This window comes from Mesocricetus auratus, unplaced genomic scaffold, assembly GCF_017639785.1.
Source record: "Mesocricetus auratus isolate SY011 unplaced genomic scaffold, BCM_Maur_2.0 Super-Scaffold_100007, whole genome shotgun sequence".
In the NCBI taxonomy this organism is placed as follows: domain Eukaryota; kingdom Metazoa; phylum Chordata; class Mammalia; order Rodentia; family Cricetidae; genus Mesocricetus; species Mesocricetus auratus.
The window spans coordinates 72992886-73012587 of NW_024429191.1; the positions used below are offsets into that span (position 1 = coordinate 72992886).

At 53.0% G+C, this 19702-nt stretch overlaps 1 protein-coding gene across 1 annotated transcript; it reads right to left on the bottom strand.

Moving 5' to 3' along the window:
- Positions 1 to 13653: 13653 nt before the first annotated feature.
- Dlx4 (distal-less homeobox 4) lies at positions 13654 to 19450 on the bottom strand. Its single transcript, XM_040748052.1, is given in 5 exon segments — positions 13654 to 15066; positions 15387 to 15423; positions 18607 to 18675; positions 18678 to 18761; positions 18764 to 19450. Coding segments are annotated over 5 exon segments (606 nt in total). The 5' UTR covers positions 18879 to 19450; the 3' UTR covers positions 13654 to 14765.
- Positions 19451 to 19702: the final 252 nt, after the last annotated feature.

Sequence of the window (19702 nt, forward strand, 5' to 3'; positions counted from 1 at the left end):
CCACAGTGCTCTTTGAACTGGAGACTCGTGGCAGGCAGCTCCGAGGGAAGGTCTGGAGTTGGGGGGGGTGTGTTAAGTGGGGAGGGACCGCTGCTCTTCTAGGGGATACTGAGCTGGGGGCAGGTGCTTCTGACCCACATTGTGAGCAGGCCTGGGCGGGAGGCTCCCAGGCAGGTCTCCCTGACTCCACTCGGCTAGGTGGCTTGGCGTTCTCTGCCAGCCAGCTGTCCTCTGCCACCGCCACTGCTGTTGCCAGGTCACCTCGGGGCTGCTCTTTTATCTTGAACTCACACATAGACATGCTTGCACATGCGTGTAAAACCCCCTGCCTCCACGCCCAGGCACTCCCAGCCCCTCACCCTCCTGTCTATCCCTTTTAGCTTGGGTGAGCATGCGACCAGCCAACAGGAGAAACTGTTCCTATAGCTGGTGGGACCTCAGACTGGGCTTGGGAAACAATGAGATGGGGGGGGGTCTGTGTTTGCCTTCTTGGGAAAGGTGTGGCCCTGTCTCAAAATCTTCTAGATGCTGTCACTGACTGCCTATGCTAGAAATGCTGACCCCTTCTTCCAGATCCTAACTCCAGAGGAGGGTAAATGTGGTGTGTGTGTGTGTGTGTGTGTGTGTGTGTGTGTGTGTGTGTGTGTATGTGTGTATACCAGGAGATGGCATAGATGCTTAACCACACGATGCAGCTTCCTAGCTGATATACACATGGTGATATCTCTTGTCATACACACAAGAAGTCCCAGTTGAAGAAAATCATGCTTTGAGGAAAATGACACCCCTTTCTCACACACACACACACACACACACACACACACACACACACACACACACACTTTTATTTATAAAGTCAGGACACCACCCAGCAGCCACTGTGACCCAGCTCAGCCTGGTACCACCAGCTGGTCTTAGTGTCCTGTTGGTGGAGTCTCTGGTGGTATGGGGTCAGGACCCAGAAAAGACGAGAAGACCTGATGGACCTGGCTCCTAGCACATGCCACCCAGACGCCCTGTCCTCAGCACAGGACTTCAGCCCATATGCTGGCTTGCACCTCTCCAAGCAGGTCTCACCCACCCTGCGAGCCAGTCTGGGGGAAGCCACACCCATGTGACTGGCTTGGACTGGCAAGGGTTAAGCTGGCAGCTGCCAGGCGGGGCTGCACTGAGCTTTTGGTTTGAGGGCTGCGTGCAGGCAGGAGCAGCGAGGCGGCAGCCGGGCAGACTCGCTGGAGACACTGCATTTTATTAGGGCTGGGCTGCCAGCAAAGGGAGGGAGAGCGGAGAAAAGGGCAGAGAGAGGAAGGAAGGGGGAGGCTGGGCGGGCGGGCGGTGACGGATGAAAGGATGTCGTAAGGGCCTAATTCCTCCCAGCTCATCCCGGCTCGGTCAGGCTGGATTAACTGCCCAGGTGACCTCTCCTGGGGTCAGCCCCGCCCCTGACCTCCCCTTCCTCCTCTCCTCACCTCCGGGTCAGCTTGCCCTTCACCCACCCTTATGAGGAGGAGCCCCATGGGGACAAGAGCTTAGGGGAGGGACCTGGCTGCATGCCAAGGTGGTACTACAGAGCCCACCTGCCTCCAAGTGCTGCTTGACTACACACATTGTCTCTGGACAGTCTTCAGGGAAGAAGGGGCAGGCTAGGGAACCCCAGGCTGCCCGAGGTCACTGTTTTCCAAGTCTTAGTATTATATAACAGGTGGCATTTGGTAAACTATCTTGTGAGTGACAGTTTGGCAGGTGGGTGAGATACTGCCCATTTTTCAGATGGGAAAACTGAGGTTCCAGCAGTGGTAGAGTTTATGCTTAGCATACATGAAGGTTTGGATTCAATATCTAGCACCAAAAAAAAAAAAAAAAAAAGGAGGAAGGGAAGGAAGAAGAGAAGACTGGACATGGTGGTTCAGGTCTGTAATCCCAGAGATCTGGAGGCTGCAACAGGAGATTTGGAAATTTAGGGTCGGCCTGGAATAAATAGTGAATTCAAGGCCAGCCTGAGCTACAGAATGAATTCAAAGCTATCCTGGGTTACATAGTGAGAACCTGTCTCAAACAAACAAAGGGCTTGGGGAGACAATGAGCTGGACAGCATGGTGGTAAATTCCTTTATTCCCAGCAGAGGCAGGCAGATTTCTGAATTCGAGGCCAGCCTGGTCTACAGAGTGAGTTCCAGGATAGCCAGGGTTACAAAAAGAAACCCTGTCTGGAAAAACCCAAAAACAAAGGGGGGAGAGAATGAAAGTTTAGGCTAAAGAGTCTACAAATCCAAGACAGAACTGGGATTTGAACCCAGGTCTGCACAGAGACTGAGTCCTCTGGATGGACTTTCTGTCTGTCAGAGCCAGACAGCTGGAGTCACCACAGCTCCACCCACCTGCCTCACATGATCAGCATGGTAGCAGGCTTCTTCCCAGAGAGGTCTGAGGGGAGGGAGGGCCAGCCTTCTTCCTCTGGGCAAGCCCTAAGAAAAGCTTAACATTGTGGTCAGGAATGTGCACTCCGGGGTCTTTCGGATCCAGCCTTCCTGACTTTACTATGTGGTCCTGGCCAAGTCTCTTAACCTTTCTGAACCTAGGTCTCCTCACCTGTAACACAGGGATGATTCTATCGACCAGCAGAGCTGGGGGGAAGATTAAGTGGGATAACTAAGTAAAATGCTCACCGAGGTAGCCAGCACTGGCTAAACCTGCTTAGTCAATGAAGTGGGTGCTGGCCGTCGAACTTGCCATGCTCTCGGTTCAGCCTGGGATCCGTCCTCACTCATAGCATTGCTGGACTGGCCATCTCTGTATTGCCACACTGGCTGTCCACCGACTCTGGGTGTCCTCAGAAAGGCCAGCCTCTGTTTCCTGAGCTGTATGGCAGGCACGGATGGCCACAGGACTTCCAACCCTGAGCTGAGACCTCCTGGAGCAGAAGCAGATGAAGTACTCCCCTAGGACCCCACCTGTAGTGCCCCCCAGCCCCATGGGATGGAAAGGAACAAAGCCTTAGAGAAGCAGAAGACAGACATCCTGAGTGATGTCAGACTAGAGCCCAGGAGGGAAAGACCAGGCTCAGAAGATCCCTGGGTCCTTCCTTGATGCTGTGTTCATTAAAAACCATATTCCAGCTGTTTCCAGCCTCTCTGGTGGGCCAATAGCTGCCCTGACACCTTGAATTTGGAGAAGGAACGGCCCTGTCCCTCTGGGTGGAGGAGACAACTCTTAGGGAAGTAGATGAGAAAGACTGTCATAATCACGTCCCTGAGGAGGTTCTGAGTGCTGGAAGGTCTTAGAGAACCCTCCAATTCAGCCTCTACACACCATTCTTACCAGCCTATCACCGCTACAATTTACCCTCTTCTCCTGCAAAAGCCCTATACAGACTGACACCCTATGGATGAAATGGGGCAATTCTGGGTAGCTTCTACCTGAAGGCCCTGGTTGGATTACTAAGCCCATAGGGGATCGGAGGAGAAGGGGAGAGCACACTGGGGGGGGTGGGAGAAGGGGAGAGCACACTGGGGGGAAGGGGAGAGCACACTGGGGGGAAAGGGGAGAGCACACGGGGGGGAGAAGGGGTGAGCACACGGGGGGGGGAAGGGGAGAGCACACTGGGGGGAAGGGGAGAGCACACGGGGGGGGAGAAGGGGAGAGCACACTGGGGGAAAGGGGAGAGCACACGGGGGGGGGAGATGGGGAGAGCACACTGGGGGGGAAGGGGAGAGCACACGGGGGGGGGAGAAGGGGAGAGCACACGGGGGGGGAAGGGGAGAGCACACGGGGGGGGAGAAGGGGAGAGCACACTGGGGGGAAGGGGAGAGCACACGGGGGGGGAAGGGGAGAGCACACTGGGGGGAAGGGGAGAGCACACGGGGGGGAGAAGGGGAGAGCACACTGGGGGAAAGGGGAGAGCACACGGGGGGGAGATGGGGAGAGCACACTGGGGGGAAGGGAGAGCACATGGGGGGAGAAGGGGTGAGCACTTTGGGGGGGGACACAACCCAGCAGCCAGCCTACGGCCTCTGTTTCTCCAGCTCTAATTGCAATGTTAATCGCTGTAATAAGCTGTTTACAGCACCCCACAGCCCAAGACTGGTAGGCTCAGAGGCCAAAAAGTGCTTGAGAAGAGTTTCCTCTGTGAGTCCAGAAGAGGAGGGCAGGAGGATGGTGGGACAGGAGGGGGTGGGGAGAGAGTGGGAGGCTGAGGGAGCCGTGTGGCTCAAGAAGCTAAGGATGTTGACAGGCAAGCTTTCCTCCATGGAGCCCAGAACGTCCCAGCCAGAAGGTCCTCCCGGAACTTCACCCTTCGTCCCTGTTGATTCCCAGACAGTCTTTCTCCTTTGTCATTTCTTTTTTCAAGATAGGGTTTCTCTGGGCAGCTTTGTAGACCAGGCTGGCCTTGAACTCACAGAGTTCCGCCTGCCTCTGCTTCCGGAGTGCTGGCATCAAAGGCGTGTGCCACCGATGCCCGGCTTCTCCTTTGTCTTTCAGACATGCTTCTCACACCAAGTCAACAATTCCTCTAGGCTTCTTCTTGCTCAGCTCCGAAAGAGCCATCATGGCTCCTCGGTACTCCCTCCTGGTTCAGAACACAGGCATGGGCTTTTGCCATGGCTTTCTTCCCCCTGGGGAGAGTTATAGGCCTGGAAGGAGAAAGATCTGGGGATCCTTCCTATCTGCAGGGACAGAGCTGGGGAAAGAACTCAAGGGGCAGACACCAGGGCAGGGTCTTGGGCACCTTGCCCCACCCGAGGAGGTGTCTTGTGTAGCTGGGACATCCGTGTGCTCTGTGGGCATCAGGGGCTGCAGCACCAAGAGGCAGAGAGTCCCTGGGACCCTCACACAGGCCCACTCTCAGCATTAGCTGGGGGTGGATGGCCAGACGGGGTGGGGACAGTGACGACTGCCTCCAGCTAGGTGGCTCTTGGGGGTTATCGAGATGACAGTCACTGTCCTGTATGACTGAGGAACAGACTGCAGCTGCGTCCTTGCTAGGACTTGCGTCCTCTAATCATCAGGAAATTGGCACAGAGAGACTATGCTACTTACCTGGGGTCACACAGAAAATGAGAGGCAGAGAGTGCTCTGAGGGCTGGGGTCCCTGTACCTGTACCAGACTACATCTGGACAGACTGCTCCAAGTGGGTACTCAGCCCCAGGCAGAACCAAGAGCTTCCCTGGAGGGCTTTCTCCAGTCAGCCAGAAGGTTGGAGTAGAAGCTGCCTGGTGGTGTAAGATCAGGACATTGATCTGCTGAACCCAGAGGAGTCCAGGGTGCTGAGGCCTGGGAGGCACCAGGGAAGGGGCTGCTCTCTGCTCAAGGTGAGGAGGAGCTGGGGGCACCCAGGAAGGGGGCAGCCTGAGAAGGGGAACCAGCAGGAGGTGGAGCCTGTGGGCCCAAATTCCTGGGTTGTCTCCCAGGACAAATCAGCGCAGGATGGCAGTGTTTGCTGAGTAAGCAGGAGACTCCACACCCTGGAAGATCGGCTGCACTGAGGGAGGGGCGTGTCCCCCCCCCCCCCGCAGTTCACCTCGCACCTGGCAAACAGCGACAGGGCACCCTTCCCTGTGCACCACACCAAGGGCACGTCAGGCGACGTGTGTGGCAGTCCCACACCCACCCCTGGGGATCAGTCAGTTGTGCCCTGAGCTCAGGAATCACCAATGGGAGACAGGGCAGGAAGAGGCATCCCCAGTCCACGGAGCAGGGCAGCTGGAGGAGCGTGTGAGCCTGAAGGAAAGCAGGAGGCAGACTGGAAGGAAGGAAGCAGAAGAAACTGCTCCCTGAGAACCTACTGTGTGCTGGGCACACAGCTTCTGCACCAAGAGCTTTCCTGAGCCCTGTCTTATTGAATCCTGATAACAACCTGGCAAGGCCAGTGCCATTATGATCCCATCTTACAGGTGAGATACCAGAGGCTGTGCAACCTCAGGTCAGTCACTTGCCCTCTCTGAATCTTGCTTTCACTCACCTATAAAATGAAGCTAATCGTCTCTGTATTTTAGGGCTGCTGAAGAAATGAGATGGGATAGTGCATAAGCATATGGAGGGCTTGGCACAAAGCTTGGCATCATGATGAGAGCTCATCCTGCTGTTCCTTTCCATTAAATCACCTATGGGTAAATCAGACACTCCTGGTGACCCTAGGACCCGCAATGGACATCCAAAGGCATGCCTTTCTCCTCTGTGGGAGGTGGTCTCCTGTAGAATTCCTCTTTATGTGGCTGGTGCTACGACCCTGTGGATAAAAGTGCTTGCCACACAAGCAGAGGACCTGAGTTTGAATGCTGAAACTAACCAATGAGAAGGAGGAGGAGGAGGAGAAGGAGGAAGAGGAGGAGGAAGAGGAGAAGCAGCAGCAGAGCCTGATGCAATGATGGGTGTACACATCTGTAATGCTAACACTCCTACAGTGATTTGGGAGGCAGAGATGGACCCCAGAATGTGGGAAGGTCCTAGGTCAGTTAGTCTAGAGTATCCCAAACAGTAGAAACAAGAGGGCTAGAGAGAACTGACTACAAAAGTTGTAGCATACTTGTGCTTGCAAATACACACACACACACACACACACACGCACACGCACACGCACACACACACACACGCACGTGTACACATGAGCACAAATTCTAAAAAGAATTCTTCAGCCAGGCGTTGGTGGTGCACACCTTTGATCCCAGCACTCGTGAGGCAGAGGCAGAGAGGCAGGTGGATCTCTGTGAGTTTGAGGTCAGCCTGTTCTACAGAGCAACTTCCAGGACTGCCTCCAAAGCAATACAGAGAAATCCTGTCTCAAAAATCTTTTAAAAAAAAAGAGCATTCTTCTATGGTGAAAGGACCTTATTGATTCGGATGTAAACCTGCTGTGCCTCAGCTTTCGTGAAGAGAAAGTCACTTAGAAAGGGCAATGATAAGAGTCATGAGTATATCCTGACAGCTGCTTGTTGTTTTACATTTCCCTTAAAGGGAGATACTTTTCCTCCTTTATTGCCACACTAGAGAATTGACTGAGGTCTTATATGTATCCTGTATTTAGTCACCACATTAAGTCTCTCTCTCTCTCTCTCTCTCTCTGAGACAGGGTTATTTACTCTGTAGCTTTGGAGGTTGCCCTGGAACTCACTCTGTAGACCAGGCTAGCCACAAACTCACAGAGATCTGCCTGCCTCTGCCTCCTGAATGCTGGGATTAAAGGCATGCGCCACAAACATCTGGTCACATTAAGCCTCTTAATCTTAGGAGGTGTGTGTGTGTATGTGTGTGTGTGTGTGTGTTCAATTCTGTAGAATTCTCAGAATTTCTAGGTGTCAATCAAAATACCAAAGAAAACAGTTGTGTTTCCCTTCTCCTGTGTCTGATGGAGGTCCCCTGGGGTTAGAGGTAGAGAGATGTTTCATGAATGAAGTCCGGATGACACGGTGGAACATTCCTGCAGCCTCAACACTCAGAAGGAGAACGTAGGGAGTTGTGAGTTCAAGGCCAAGCCTGGTCTACAAAGTGAGTTCCAGGACAGCCAGAGCTGTTATACAGAGAAACCCTGTCCAAAAAAAAACAAAGAAGAAAGGAAGGAAGAAAGGAAGAGAGAGAGAGAGAGAGAGAGAGAGAGAGAGAGAGAGAGAGAGAGAGAGAGAGAGAGAAGGAAAGAGAGAAAGAGCTCTACCAACCGAGTCAAACCCCTGGTTCCTGGATGCGTTATTTTGCTCATTAGCCCTGATGCAAAGGTGAGGAAATTAAACACAGAGGGATAAAGTACCCTACCCTGAGTCTCTCAGCTGAATGTCTGCACTCTAGAAGACCTATGATAAAGTCTGACTAGGAGAGAAGGTAAATTTTCTTAGCAGTGCAAGGGGGTTTACTTCTTATTTTCCAGATGGAGTTGCCAAAGGCTGGAAGGGCCTAGAGCTGAGTCTTAAGGCAGAATTCCAGGTTTGGGGAGGGAGGCACCAGCCTTGAGGAGATAAGTCAAAGGCCTAGGGTCACAGGGGTGGAAGGCCCTGCATTGGTGGACACAGCTGATCCCCCTGGGCTCAGGGAATGTGACAGGCATTAGGCAGAGGCATGTCAGGAGCCGCGTACAGTCTGGCTTCCCTGAGGATCTGTTGGAGCAAAGAATTCCCGACAGCTCCAGGGCTGGGAGGAGCAGTTGATGGCAGGCCCCAGCTTGCAGAGACCCAGAGCGGCTCCTCTGTCCAAAGAGGAATGGGCCAGTGGCCGTGTAGGCCTTGCTGGAGGGAAGAGGAAGAAGAATCAGCTGCCCATTCAGACTCTCTCCACTGCCCACCCTTTGTGCTGGCTCGCTCAGCCCCTCCTCATAAAGGGGACCTCAGGGTTGGGGAAAGTATGACTAGGTAGAGAAAGTAGCTACTGAGTTGGAGCCTCAGAGTGATCTTTGGCTACCTCGGTCTGGGGGGAGCATGTAAATTGTCTTCCCTCCCATTGTGTGAACACAGAACGAGACCAGGGTATCACACTTGAACCTAATCATTTGCCTTGTGTTTTAGTCATGGGCTTGCCAATGGGGGCCGCAAACAGAACAATTTGTTTCTGGGCAGTGGCAAGCGAGCATCTCCCTACGGTCCCGCTGAGTCAGTCCAGAAGGGAACATGTCCTGTGTGGACTCTGCAGAGTCCCACCATCCCCTGGGGATGAACTCATCTCTCCATTTGGGAGCCAGAGAAGCTGAGGACTGCCATTCTCCAAGGGGCCCACTCCTTTACTCTTTCTGGGCCAGTCCGACCTGGCCCAGTGGCTCAGCAGTCAATGTCAGCCAACTGCGGGGTTGCAAAAAGCTGCAGAATGCATCCTATCTGATTCCAGGAAGCAGAGTCGTATTCCTGGAGAGCTGTCAGTCTAATGGGAGACTCTGAGGTCTGCCTTAGAAAACTCTAGCCTTGAGGGGAAAGTGGTGGTAACAGCACCTGTCCCTACCAAACAGGGAGTCATGTGAGTCTCAGAGAGTATGTAACTTCTCCAGGTCACCCAGCAAACTGTAGCAAACACAGGGCTCTAAGCCTATATATAGCCTTCTTTGTCAGCCAGGGACCCTGGGTCCCTTTGCCCCTCCCTTAGGCTGGAGTCAGTGTCACAACAGGGGAACAGAGGGGTCCAAAGCCCCACTCTTGACTAGCCTTTGAGTGGCAGCGCTGGGTGCTGTGGGTCTGACTGGGAGCCATGGGTGTGCCAGGAGGAGCTGGGGGTGGCAGTTCTAACCAGAGCTTGGAGAAAGAAGCAGGCAAGGTTTCTACAAGCAAAGAAAATGAAATCATCCATTTATTGGATTTCTGTGGCCATTCAGCCTCCTTCCCCAGAAGCACCTAGGGAAACATGTCCAGAAAACATTAGCCAGGGAAAGGGATGGGGTAAGAGAAAAGTCAGAGGATCGAAATAAAGAGATCTGTGTTCCTGTACACACATTGCACACACACACACACACACACACACACACACACAGAGACAGAGACAGAGAGAGACAGACCAGACAGACAGACACACACACAGAAAGAGAAACAATGAAATGATAGAGAGAAACTGCAGACTTCTTTTCTTAATATATGTATTTATTTACTTATTATTTAATTTATTTTTGAAATGGGGTGCCCCATGTAGTTCCGGCTGGCCTGGGACTCCAGAATGCTGGGATTAAAGACATATACTATCACACTAACCTCTTACTAGTTTTCTTTTTCTTCCTGCGACACTTCCTTCCTTGACGGAGTCTCATGTAGCCCAGGCTGGCTTTGAACTTGTAATGTAGCTGAGGATGAACCTGAACTCCCGATTCTCTTGTCTCTATCTCCCAACATTCTTGTTACCCCTGTGCTAGGGTCCTTAGGCTGACCTGTTGGCATGAACTCTGGAATGATGAGGTCTTTGTATTCCTCCATTTGTGCTGGATCTGAGCTGTTTGGAGCATGGGAGCTAGAGGCATGAGATGTCAGAGACACAGGCATCCTTCTCCAAGTTTGTCCATTGTGAAGAGGCAGCAACCATCAAGGATTCACTGGCCCCGCCTCCAACAGTCCTGCAGCTGGGAGAAGGGATGCAGTGGGAGAAAAAGAAGGCCAAAGGACCCCTTCTGGGAAGACGAAAGATGGGGCACGATAGGCATTTCTGGACGAGTGACTTTCTCTTCTGCATCCTAATTGTTAAGGCGTTATATCCTAGAATTATACCCCAAGGAATGGGGCAGGCTAGCTTCCTCGATCTCCAGCCCTACCTTCCTCTGCTTCTAGAATACTTGAGGCCTGGCAAGGAAAGGACTCTTCCAGAAAAGTGAGGTGGGGAGGAACCTGTAATATGCTATTGGGGAGGAAGAAGCTTCAGTGGCCCTGGGGCCGGAAAGTTGACAGTAGATTTTCTGCCAAGACAATGGAAGAGATTTCGATTAGACTCTGGCCAGAACCACAAAGTGTTGGAGTATAGGAGGGTACAGAAAGGGCATCTCATGAGACTTGGGAACAGGTAGTCACTGTCCACCTTCAGTGGTTCCTGCCCCATTGACCCATATCCCCTATAAATTCTAGGAAGGTCCTTGATCTCTGAAGATCCCTCTACACAGGCCTCAGTTACCTGGATAACATTCCATTGCCTCTGGATCCAATCCCAGAGGCAAGCCCAGGCATCCGAAATCCAAGGAGTCTGGGGCTGAGTAATCAGCTGCTATAGCTATGAAGCCCTGTAGTGTTGTGGGGGGAGGGGAGGGATAGCTCCCCACCTCCACCTCACCGGGGCAAAACGGATTCACGGATGGAGGAGGGGCAGCCTGTCATTCCAGTGTCTTCCCATCCTCCTCTCTTTGCTACTTTTCCCCTATTCCCACCTGCAAGCAATTTGGCCAATGGGAGGGCAGCTAAGATTGCTGTGTGGAATCCTTCTAGATCTGGGTGCATTTGGTGAGGAGGGGGCTTCTCCTTCCCCACTCTAGACCCTGTGTAACCTTTTCCTCTTCACAGAAGCAAATTACTGGTAATTATCTCACATCCAAAGCCTTCAGGAGCTGCTTCCAAAATTGCTTTAATTGAATTAATTGAATCTCATTTGGTCTGGGGAGAGAATGGGGGGCCATACCTTAAAATAGTACAGGGGAGTGGAGGGGGGGGTGAGTTACCCAGAAGGAGATTGCTTTCCTGGGGCTGAGATCATGGAAGTGACAGCATTTCCCTGGACACACTGCCGGCTTTGCAGCCTCCACTGATTTTAGATGGGCAAGCCACTGCCCACTTTGAGTGGGGGACATTGCCCAAGTCCTTGTCTCCAGCAGTGGCAGCTGAGAGGTGCTGGCGTGTATTCCCAGCCCCATCCTTCCTCCCTACCTTGGGGAGGCAGGGCGAGCTACCTAAGCAAGCGATAAATAGATGGTTATAGGAACTCCGGCTCAGAGTGAGCAGCCCCTCCTGTCATCACAGCCTCAGACGTGAATGCCATTTATAAAGTGGTCGCTGTGTTCCAGACACCATGTCAAGGCCGTGACAAGTACTATCTCATTTCATCATCACAAACCTTATGGAGAAGCAAGTCCTAGTAACGTTCTTGTCTGAGGGGATGAGAAATAAACACAGAGAGGGTAAGAGTAAGAAACTCACCAAAAGTCACAAAGCAAGCATCACTGCTGGGACTCTTTGGAGGCCAAAGTCTACCTTCAGTCTTCCCTTTCCTTTGTTGATCCTGTGTCCCCGATGGAGCCTCATCCTGGGAAGAAACCGGAGGCTTCCCCCGCAGTAACCCTGGTGGCTAGAGAAGTGGAGGCAGGCTCCTTTCCTCTTGGAATTCCTCCAGGTTCATCACCACCCAGAAGTCCAAGGCAACTGGACCAGCTCCTAAATGGAAAAGTGGCTCATTTTCCCTGGAAAGGGGTAAGGGAATGGGGGTGCCGCAGGCTCAGCTGGTCCCTGGCTGAGAGAGCAATTACACTACTGCTACTTAACTTTACAACCCAGGCTGTTGTTTTAACTATGCGACTCGTGTTGGGCTGTCCAATTAATCTGCCTTTGGAGGCTTTCCGAGATGGGGCGGTAGATCTTATCTTGCTCTGTGGAAAGAGGAGTGTGTAGCCTGCATGGCAGGGAACAGCTACCCCCAGGGCCCTTGGCCTCAGAGAAGACCCAGGGGAGCCATTAGGGGCCAGCCACCCTTTAGAGAATTGGAGCCAGGGTCCCAGGGTCAGGGGGAGGATTTGAAAGGAAGAAAGGGAAAGAATCTTTCCAGTGGGCACACTCACTCCGCTCTGCTCTATGATCTGGCATTTGCTGCCCACAGGAAAATCTTTGGTGTATCTTTGGGGGAGTGGGTGTGACCACTGACTCAGTCGAGGAGCAAAGAAGGGATGTTTGCAGCCATCCCTAGGTGAGACACTTCACTGACTGTGATACCCTCTCTGTCCTCCCTATGACCCCAGCCGAGCTTCTTTCTAGCCTGGGGTTGACTGGAGGTGCCCTACTGGGCTTTTCAGCCAGGGACTGGTGCCCTCCATTTGCTGTGATTGGGAACAGGTTCAGGCAGTGGGAGGGAAGCTAGCCTTTGAAGCCTTTTGCCTGGAATTGGAGGCCCCTCCCCAGCCCCTGGGGCTACTCTGGGCTGAATTCCCTGAATGACTGACCCTGTCCTTGCCCCCCCCCCCATGTGTGGTAGGAGCTGTGGCACTGAGTGAATCACAGTGCCGCCAGGTCCCGACGCTCTGGGAACTCACCAGACTTCCCACCCAGGCCTAACCCCACCAGCCCACGCTGGCTTCCGGGTGGTACCCACATGGCCTCTGTCCTGCTTTTCCTCTGCCTCTGTCACAATGCCTCCGGTCATCTGTTCAGCCACATGTTAGCCCGAAGCATCCGTCCCTGTCAAGGTGGTATCCCTAGGACCTACCCAGCCGGAGAACCATAGATGTGTATTAGATGGAGAATTCCAGGTCCTTCTAGTATTTTTTCTTCCCCTCACCCCTTTCTGTAGTCTGAAGCCATTCTACCCCCAGAAACTCACTTCTTCCAGAAGGACTGGAAGCTCAGTCCTCTCCCAAGGTAAGCCTGGACTAAGTAGAACATGGTGGCTGTGAGGTAACCAGCTCCCTCCATAGCTGGCCCAGAGGGTAACTGATGGGAAAGACCACTCTGACGTTGGCCATTCCCTATATGAGCATTTCGTATGATGCTATGGGCACTGTTAGGATATTCCAGAGCTAGAAACACAGAGTTAGCTGGTGGCAGGGGCATAACAAGAATCTAGTGTTGAGCTGGAGAGATGACTCAGTGGTTAAGAGCACCAGCTGTTCTTCCAGAAGACCTGGGTTCAATTCCTAGTGCCCACATACCCTCACACAGACATATGTGCAGGCAAAACACCAATGCACATAAAATAAAAATAACAAATCATTAAAAAAAGAATCTAAGCAGGGTGTTGGTGGCGCACGCCTTTAATCCCAGCACTTGGGAGGCAGAGGCAGGCGGATCTCTGTGAGTTTGAGGCCAGGCTCGACTGACAGCCTCCAAAACAGAGAAACCCTGTCTCGTAAAACCAAAAAAAAAAAAAAAAAAAAAAAAAAAAAAAAGAATCTAGTGTCTATGACTTCTGGTCAAGGAGAGGATGTATAAGATGACAGAAAAGATGAATAACTAGCAACAACCAGGATGAATCCGGGAGACAATAATGCATAACACCCAGGACACTGAGGCTGTTTTGTTTTGTATACATTTTAATCTCTGAAGCTTGTGGTTTGAGAGATGACAAGTGCCTGGGGACGCTGGACAGATAATGGTGAACTGGAGCAGATTCTTGGACAGAAGCAACTGTGAGGAGCTGAAGTGCCAAGCCTACCCTGTTGTTGTTGTTGTTGTTATTATTATTATTTTGGTTTTTCAAGACAGGGTTTCTCTGTGTAACAGCCCTGGCTTTCCTGGAATTCGCTCTGTAGACCAGGCTGGCCTTGAACTCACAGGGATCGGCCTGCCTCTGCCTCCAGAGTGCTCGGGTTAAAGGCGTGCGCCACCACCGCCCAGCACATTTGCCCCATTATTTGGAGGCAGCAATATCTGCATTGATCCAAAGAGCCTGTTTGTCCCATTTCTCATTCTAGGTTTCCAAGAATGTGTGCAGGTGGACTTGTTAGGGATCAGGGATGGAGGAGCCTATGCTCTTCATACCTGTTGAATTATATGGAGGATTAAGCCCAGGACTTGTCAGCTCAAAATGGGTAGATATGGGGGTAGAGGGCCTTTTAAATGAGAGAAGCACAAATTGCCCATGGTCCTACACTCCATATTTTGTTTTGGTGCTGGGGCCTCTTGCATGTTGAGCACTTACTCTACCATTGGACCCCACCTCCAGTTAGGGAGGTGATGGGCTGATAACTGGTGGATGAAAAGCAGGGACTTGATGGTGGCCACCAACAGAGGCTGTATTCACTTCCGGTTTTGTTCATGGATGGCCTGGTAGGGCCCAATGTGCCCACCAGAAACAATATTTGTTTTCTTCCTGGCTTAGATCCTAGGCTGTGGTGGGGCTTCAGTCATTTGAAGGGGGAAAGAGTGGTAAGACTATAGCAGTCTAAACTCTAGCCAGTGAAGCTCTCTCTAAATCCTTTGTCCCACTGAGGACGGTTGCTAAGATTAAAGCCTTTGATTCAGCTATCTGGCTTGGAGAACCAGACTCCCACTCCCTTCTTTTTCCTCCTTTTGCTTCTTGTCTTGAGAAAATCCATCTGGAGCTGGTTTCCTCTCCTCCCAGAAGGGGGGCAGGTGAGCTGGTTCTGGGCTTGACAGGAGGACTGGAGCCTGACCAGCCCTTCTCCAGACTCACATCATGTGAGGCAGGAACAGCACTTCCGAGGAATGATGCTGAGGCCAGGCTCTAAAGCCATTGTCACAGCCATTGGTGGGCAGGGGAACTGCCTGGGGGAGATCCCAGATGGATGGAAGATCGGAGAGCAGGGAGATGGAGGGGCGTCTCCTAGAGAAGTCTTCTTCCTGATCCCCACAGTTCTTTTTGAGGAGCTTCTTGTGTTTGAAGCGTTTGTTCTGAAACCAGATCTTTACCTTTGGGAAGAAAGAGGACCGAATAGAAGAGTTGTTCAAGGGTTGAGAATGGGAGACAGACCTAGCTACAGAGAGTGAGTCCTGCCTTTGCTCAAGCCCTCCATTCTCGGAGTCCCTCAGTACCAACTTTGGGTCTGGGTGTCCTCCTCTGCTCGTTCCCAATTCTCCTCTAGTATATGCCCCCAGCCCTTGCTACGGATCAGCTATGGGCATTCCAAGGAGAGCTGTGTCAGCAGACTCATGGGGTCTCAGAAACCAGGGACTAGGAAGCTTTGCACCCAAGGATGGACTGGCCAGCCCTACCTGGGTTTGGGTGAGTCCATCTTCTGGGGCTGGTTCAGGGGTCGCAGTTGCAGCTGGAGTGGACAGTTCTAGAGCTGCTTGGAGGGCTCCAGGGACAGCACTGGTTTCTCTAATTCTGGGAGGCAGTAGAAGACTGTGTTGTAAGCAGGAGGGACCAGGTGAGTCAGACATTTCCCTAGGTTCATGCCATGGGGAATCAGCAAAACCAGAGCAGCCACCACCATCAACCTGGGTCTCAGTGTGTGCGGGTACCTATTTCTCTGCATTTCAATTCCTGTGTACACCAGCAACAGTGAATTCAAGTGGCAGTTCTTACCCTGTTGAAGCTACCACTGTGGGACCTGGGAATAGGAAATACTAAGGGTCCCCGAGCAAGGGTACTGTGGCTCCCACAATGGGAGGTTGGAGTTCAATAGCTATGGAGGTACCTGCTTAGGATAGAGCAGAGAGAGGCAAAAGACTCATGGAGGGCTAAGCTATGATTTGAAGATGAAGAGGGCAATTACTCCAAGGCCCAAGGAACCTAAAAGTAATTCTCAAAGCTCACCAGTAGTGGCTTCCGAAAGGGGTCTGTATAAATCTGCCTTGAATGACAATACCAAGGCTGGAAAAGTGAGCCTTAGTGTACCCTGCAGTAAAAGTGACTATCCCTTTCTTCCCCTCAGCCGCTGGCTCAGAGGAGCCCTTTTCAGGGATCTTGAAGCCAGACTGACGTGCGTGTGTGTGTGTGTGTGTGTGTGTGTGTGTGTGTGTTCCAGAAAAACGCATCAGCCATGTTGCGGAATAGTGGTATAAGATCTGGTCCCTGTCCTCTGGCACCGCCCCTGCCTGCCAGCCTGGTTCTCCAAGCTCAGTTGCCGCTTGTGGCGCCACGGTTGAGGCCTTGGGTTTCCATTCCCTGAAATCTGGGCCCCAACCTGTGTCACTGTACGGGATATGGAGACTGTCCGAGAAGATGAGAGAAGTGTGTGGATGAAGAGACAAAATACCCGCCCAGAATGACAAAATGCTGGGGTAACAGTCGCCTCATTCCGTGCTTGTCTGCTGAGGAGACCCTAGGTGAAAGCGAGCAGAACGTCCCTGTACCCGGCTTCCGTCCTGCTCCCCATTCATCCCTAGCTGGGTTCACCCGGCACACCTCAGGGTGCCTGACTGCAGGCCGCAGTCACCATTGCCTCCACCATCACCCCCCCCGCGCCCCGCATCTTTCGCCGCACCTTGGGGGCCCATGGGCTCTCAGATCCTGCCCTTCGACCCCAGCCTCAGCCAATTCCTAGAAAAGCCACTGGGTTTCCGCTCTCGCCTGATCCTGTCCTGCCTCTTTAAGTTTCACCCTACCGCTCGCCTAAGGCTGGCAGCCAAGCGACCATCCGCGCCTCCTTGGCGGCATGAACCGCGCAGTTCGGGTGGTGACGTGCAGAGAACTAAGAAAGACAGTCTGGACTGCTGAACTTTCAAAGCAGATCACCCTCTAGGTGACTTCCGGGACAGCTGCCTTTCTCCACACTAGTTGCGGCAAGTCACAACTGGATCTACCCCGGTCGCGATAACGGGTCCCCAGGGCCTCCCTGAAGGCGCGGCCGCCACACCCGCAGCCTCAATGGGGTGTTGGTGAGGCGCTCTGCGAGCCAAGCGCCTCCTCGGGACGGAGTTTACTCGTAGTGTGGATTTAGGAGATCCCAAGCCCTCTATCATTCTCCAGTCGTTCATTCAGGAACGGACAGTCCACACAGTTCCAATAATGAAATGCTAAGGTCTATTTTAAAGACGAACTTGCTTGTGAACACTAGCATCTGTGGTTTTTCGTTGGATCCGGGAAAAGCATGTACTAGAATTCTCCATTCCATTGTTATTGGACCAAGCAAGGGAAGGCAAAATATGGAAGACAAGACAGGCAACTCCTTCTTATTGCCAGAATAAATCTCTCAAGGTAAAGTCAGGTTTCCAAAAAAACGCAAATTGTCCCCATGTGCACACACATATGTCTCGTTGCCTAGGCTGCCCTCAAACTCAGGCTCCTCCTGTTTCTATTTCCCCAGTGCATATTAGCATATCTAAAAGGAAAAGTTCCAGAGGTGTGTAAAAACCCTGCCCCACCACCGTCCCTCCCCCAACCAAACCCAGCAACCCAGCAAACCCATCCCCAGCTCTGCCACAGAAGGGGTTAACTTTCTGGGATTCTAAGAAGTCCCCTAAAGTTCCCTGGCTCCATTTCCCCAGGAAAATGAATTCACATCCTTTCTTCCTACCTCAGTTTCTCCAACCATAAAACAAGGAATTTGAGATTCTAGGGCGACTTTCGGTTCTGGGGGTTCATGAATTTATGTCAGAGTGAGAGGAGAAAAGGAGGGAGACATCTAGACTTGGGACTGACTACTGGGAAGTCGCCTGGCAGACGTGCCAAGGACAACTGGAGCAAAGCGATGGGATTGGGGAAGTCGGTACAACTGGGTCTATGGATACCTTGCAGTGCCAGCCAAGGGCCATCAGTTTGGCTACGCAAAAGTCAGGCCTAGGAAGTCTGGCTAGTCCACCACCTTCACTGAGACCTTCCAGGGAGCACTTTCTCTGGAGCTCAGATTTGCTGCGGGCAACAACAGGAACTGGGCCTAATCTATCCCAAAGGTAAGTGGGAAGACGGTAGGAACGGCTTAGGTGCAAGGCTGAGGTGGTCAAGGAAAGACTTTGAGACTGAGCAGCCCATAACTTTATTCTTTGAATAATGGTTGGTAAGGTCCTACACCCAGATTCTGCAGAGGCCAGCTACCAGACGAGGTTAGGCACCTCTGCCGAAAAGAGGGGGTGGGGCCCAGGAAAGGAGAAGAAGCCCCGCCTAGTTGCCTACCTACCTCCAGCTGGGAACTGATTTCTGTTTAGTAGTGTTTGGCTTGCAAAATGGTTTCTGGGACCAAAACTCGGGAAGGGTGATGTCGGGAATGGGGTGAAGGATAAGAGAATCGCGGGAAAGGAGCTAGGTGTCACCCCCATATCTGGATTACGGCAGTTTTCCGTTATACATAGGTACACACACAACTCCACTGCTCCAGGGGATGGGATAGGGGGCCCTCCCGCCGGGCTTCACAAAACTGCAAATCGAAACCAGGTCGGATTTAAAAAGGAAACCTAAATCAACTCGCGCCGCTCCTCCCCCATCCCTTCTCCCTCCCCCTACCGCAGATTCCGTGGAATCCGAGTAACATTTGAATCCCGCTAGCTGCGTGCAAGCAGAAGAGGGCGAAATTTATGAAAACACAACTCAGACCCCAGAGGTGAGTAGAGCCTCAGCGTCCACACTTACCTGCTTCGAGTTCCTGAGGACGTTCAGCTGACCGATGGAAGGACTGAGCCGGCGCCGCCGGGAGTTGGGGCTGGGCAGGTAGGAGTCTCCTGAAGTTGCTGGCCCAAGGTAGGAATAGGACAGGAGGTGGCCATCAGGCTGGGAGTAGGACAAATGGGGGAAGCTGCGGTTTCGGAGGACAGGCCAAGCGGGTAGACAGCCACTACCGACCGGGCGGGGGCGAGGTCCGGGAAGACAACGCGGCCAGGAAGGGGACAGGGTAAAGAGGTCATTGCAGCCGGTGCCAGGCCACAGGGTCTAGGTCATGGCCCTACACGCCTTCTACTCTCAATGCCAACACCTTTCAAAGTTTCCAGAACTGAGGCAGATGAGCCCCCTCACCCCAAGCAAGCCACCCCCATACTTCAGATCCCAGGGAAAATGTCTCTCTGAGCCTCTTCTGGCATAGAGCTCGAACTCGAGAAAGGGGTTTGGGGGTGCCCCATGGCTTTTCCCCTCCCCCCTCAAGTTCTGGGTCCCCATCTTCTCCTCTGGATTCTGGTCCCGGGACCACACGGAGTCCCCCGCCCACTTAGACACCTCGGATTGGCTATCGCATGGTGACTTCAGGGAGGCCCAGAGCTGGGCCCGCCCCCCCCCTCCCCGGGTTATCACACACCGGGGAAACGGGAGGGGTGAGGTGCGGTGCGCGAGCTCCCGGCTGTGCGCCTAGGCGCCTACCCAAGTTGCTGGGGACCGGTAGAGTGAGGAAATCTCGTTAACAATGCCCAAAGTGCTAGGAAATTGGACCTGGGATGGGCAAGGAGCGTGGAGAGCTGCGTGGTGACTAGAGACGCTGCGCGGATTCAGAACCTGTGTTGGCGCTCTGCGGGTCGCATGGCCCCACGCTGCCTTGGCTCTGCGAGGGAGTGGAAAGTAGATCGCCAGCGCCGGCCGCGTGCTTATTCAGCGCGTTGGAATGCAGAGCTGCTGAGCGATGGCAGTTTGTTGGTAAACAGACGCTGGGGGCTGGAGGTGCCGCCTGGCGCCCAGCCTGTCCCGCACGCGCGTGGCGCGCACGCCTCCGCCGGGTGCCCAGAGCCTGGCACGCTGCGAC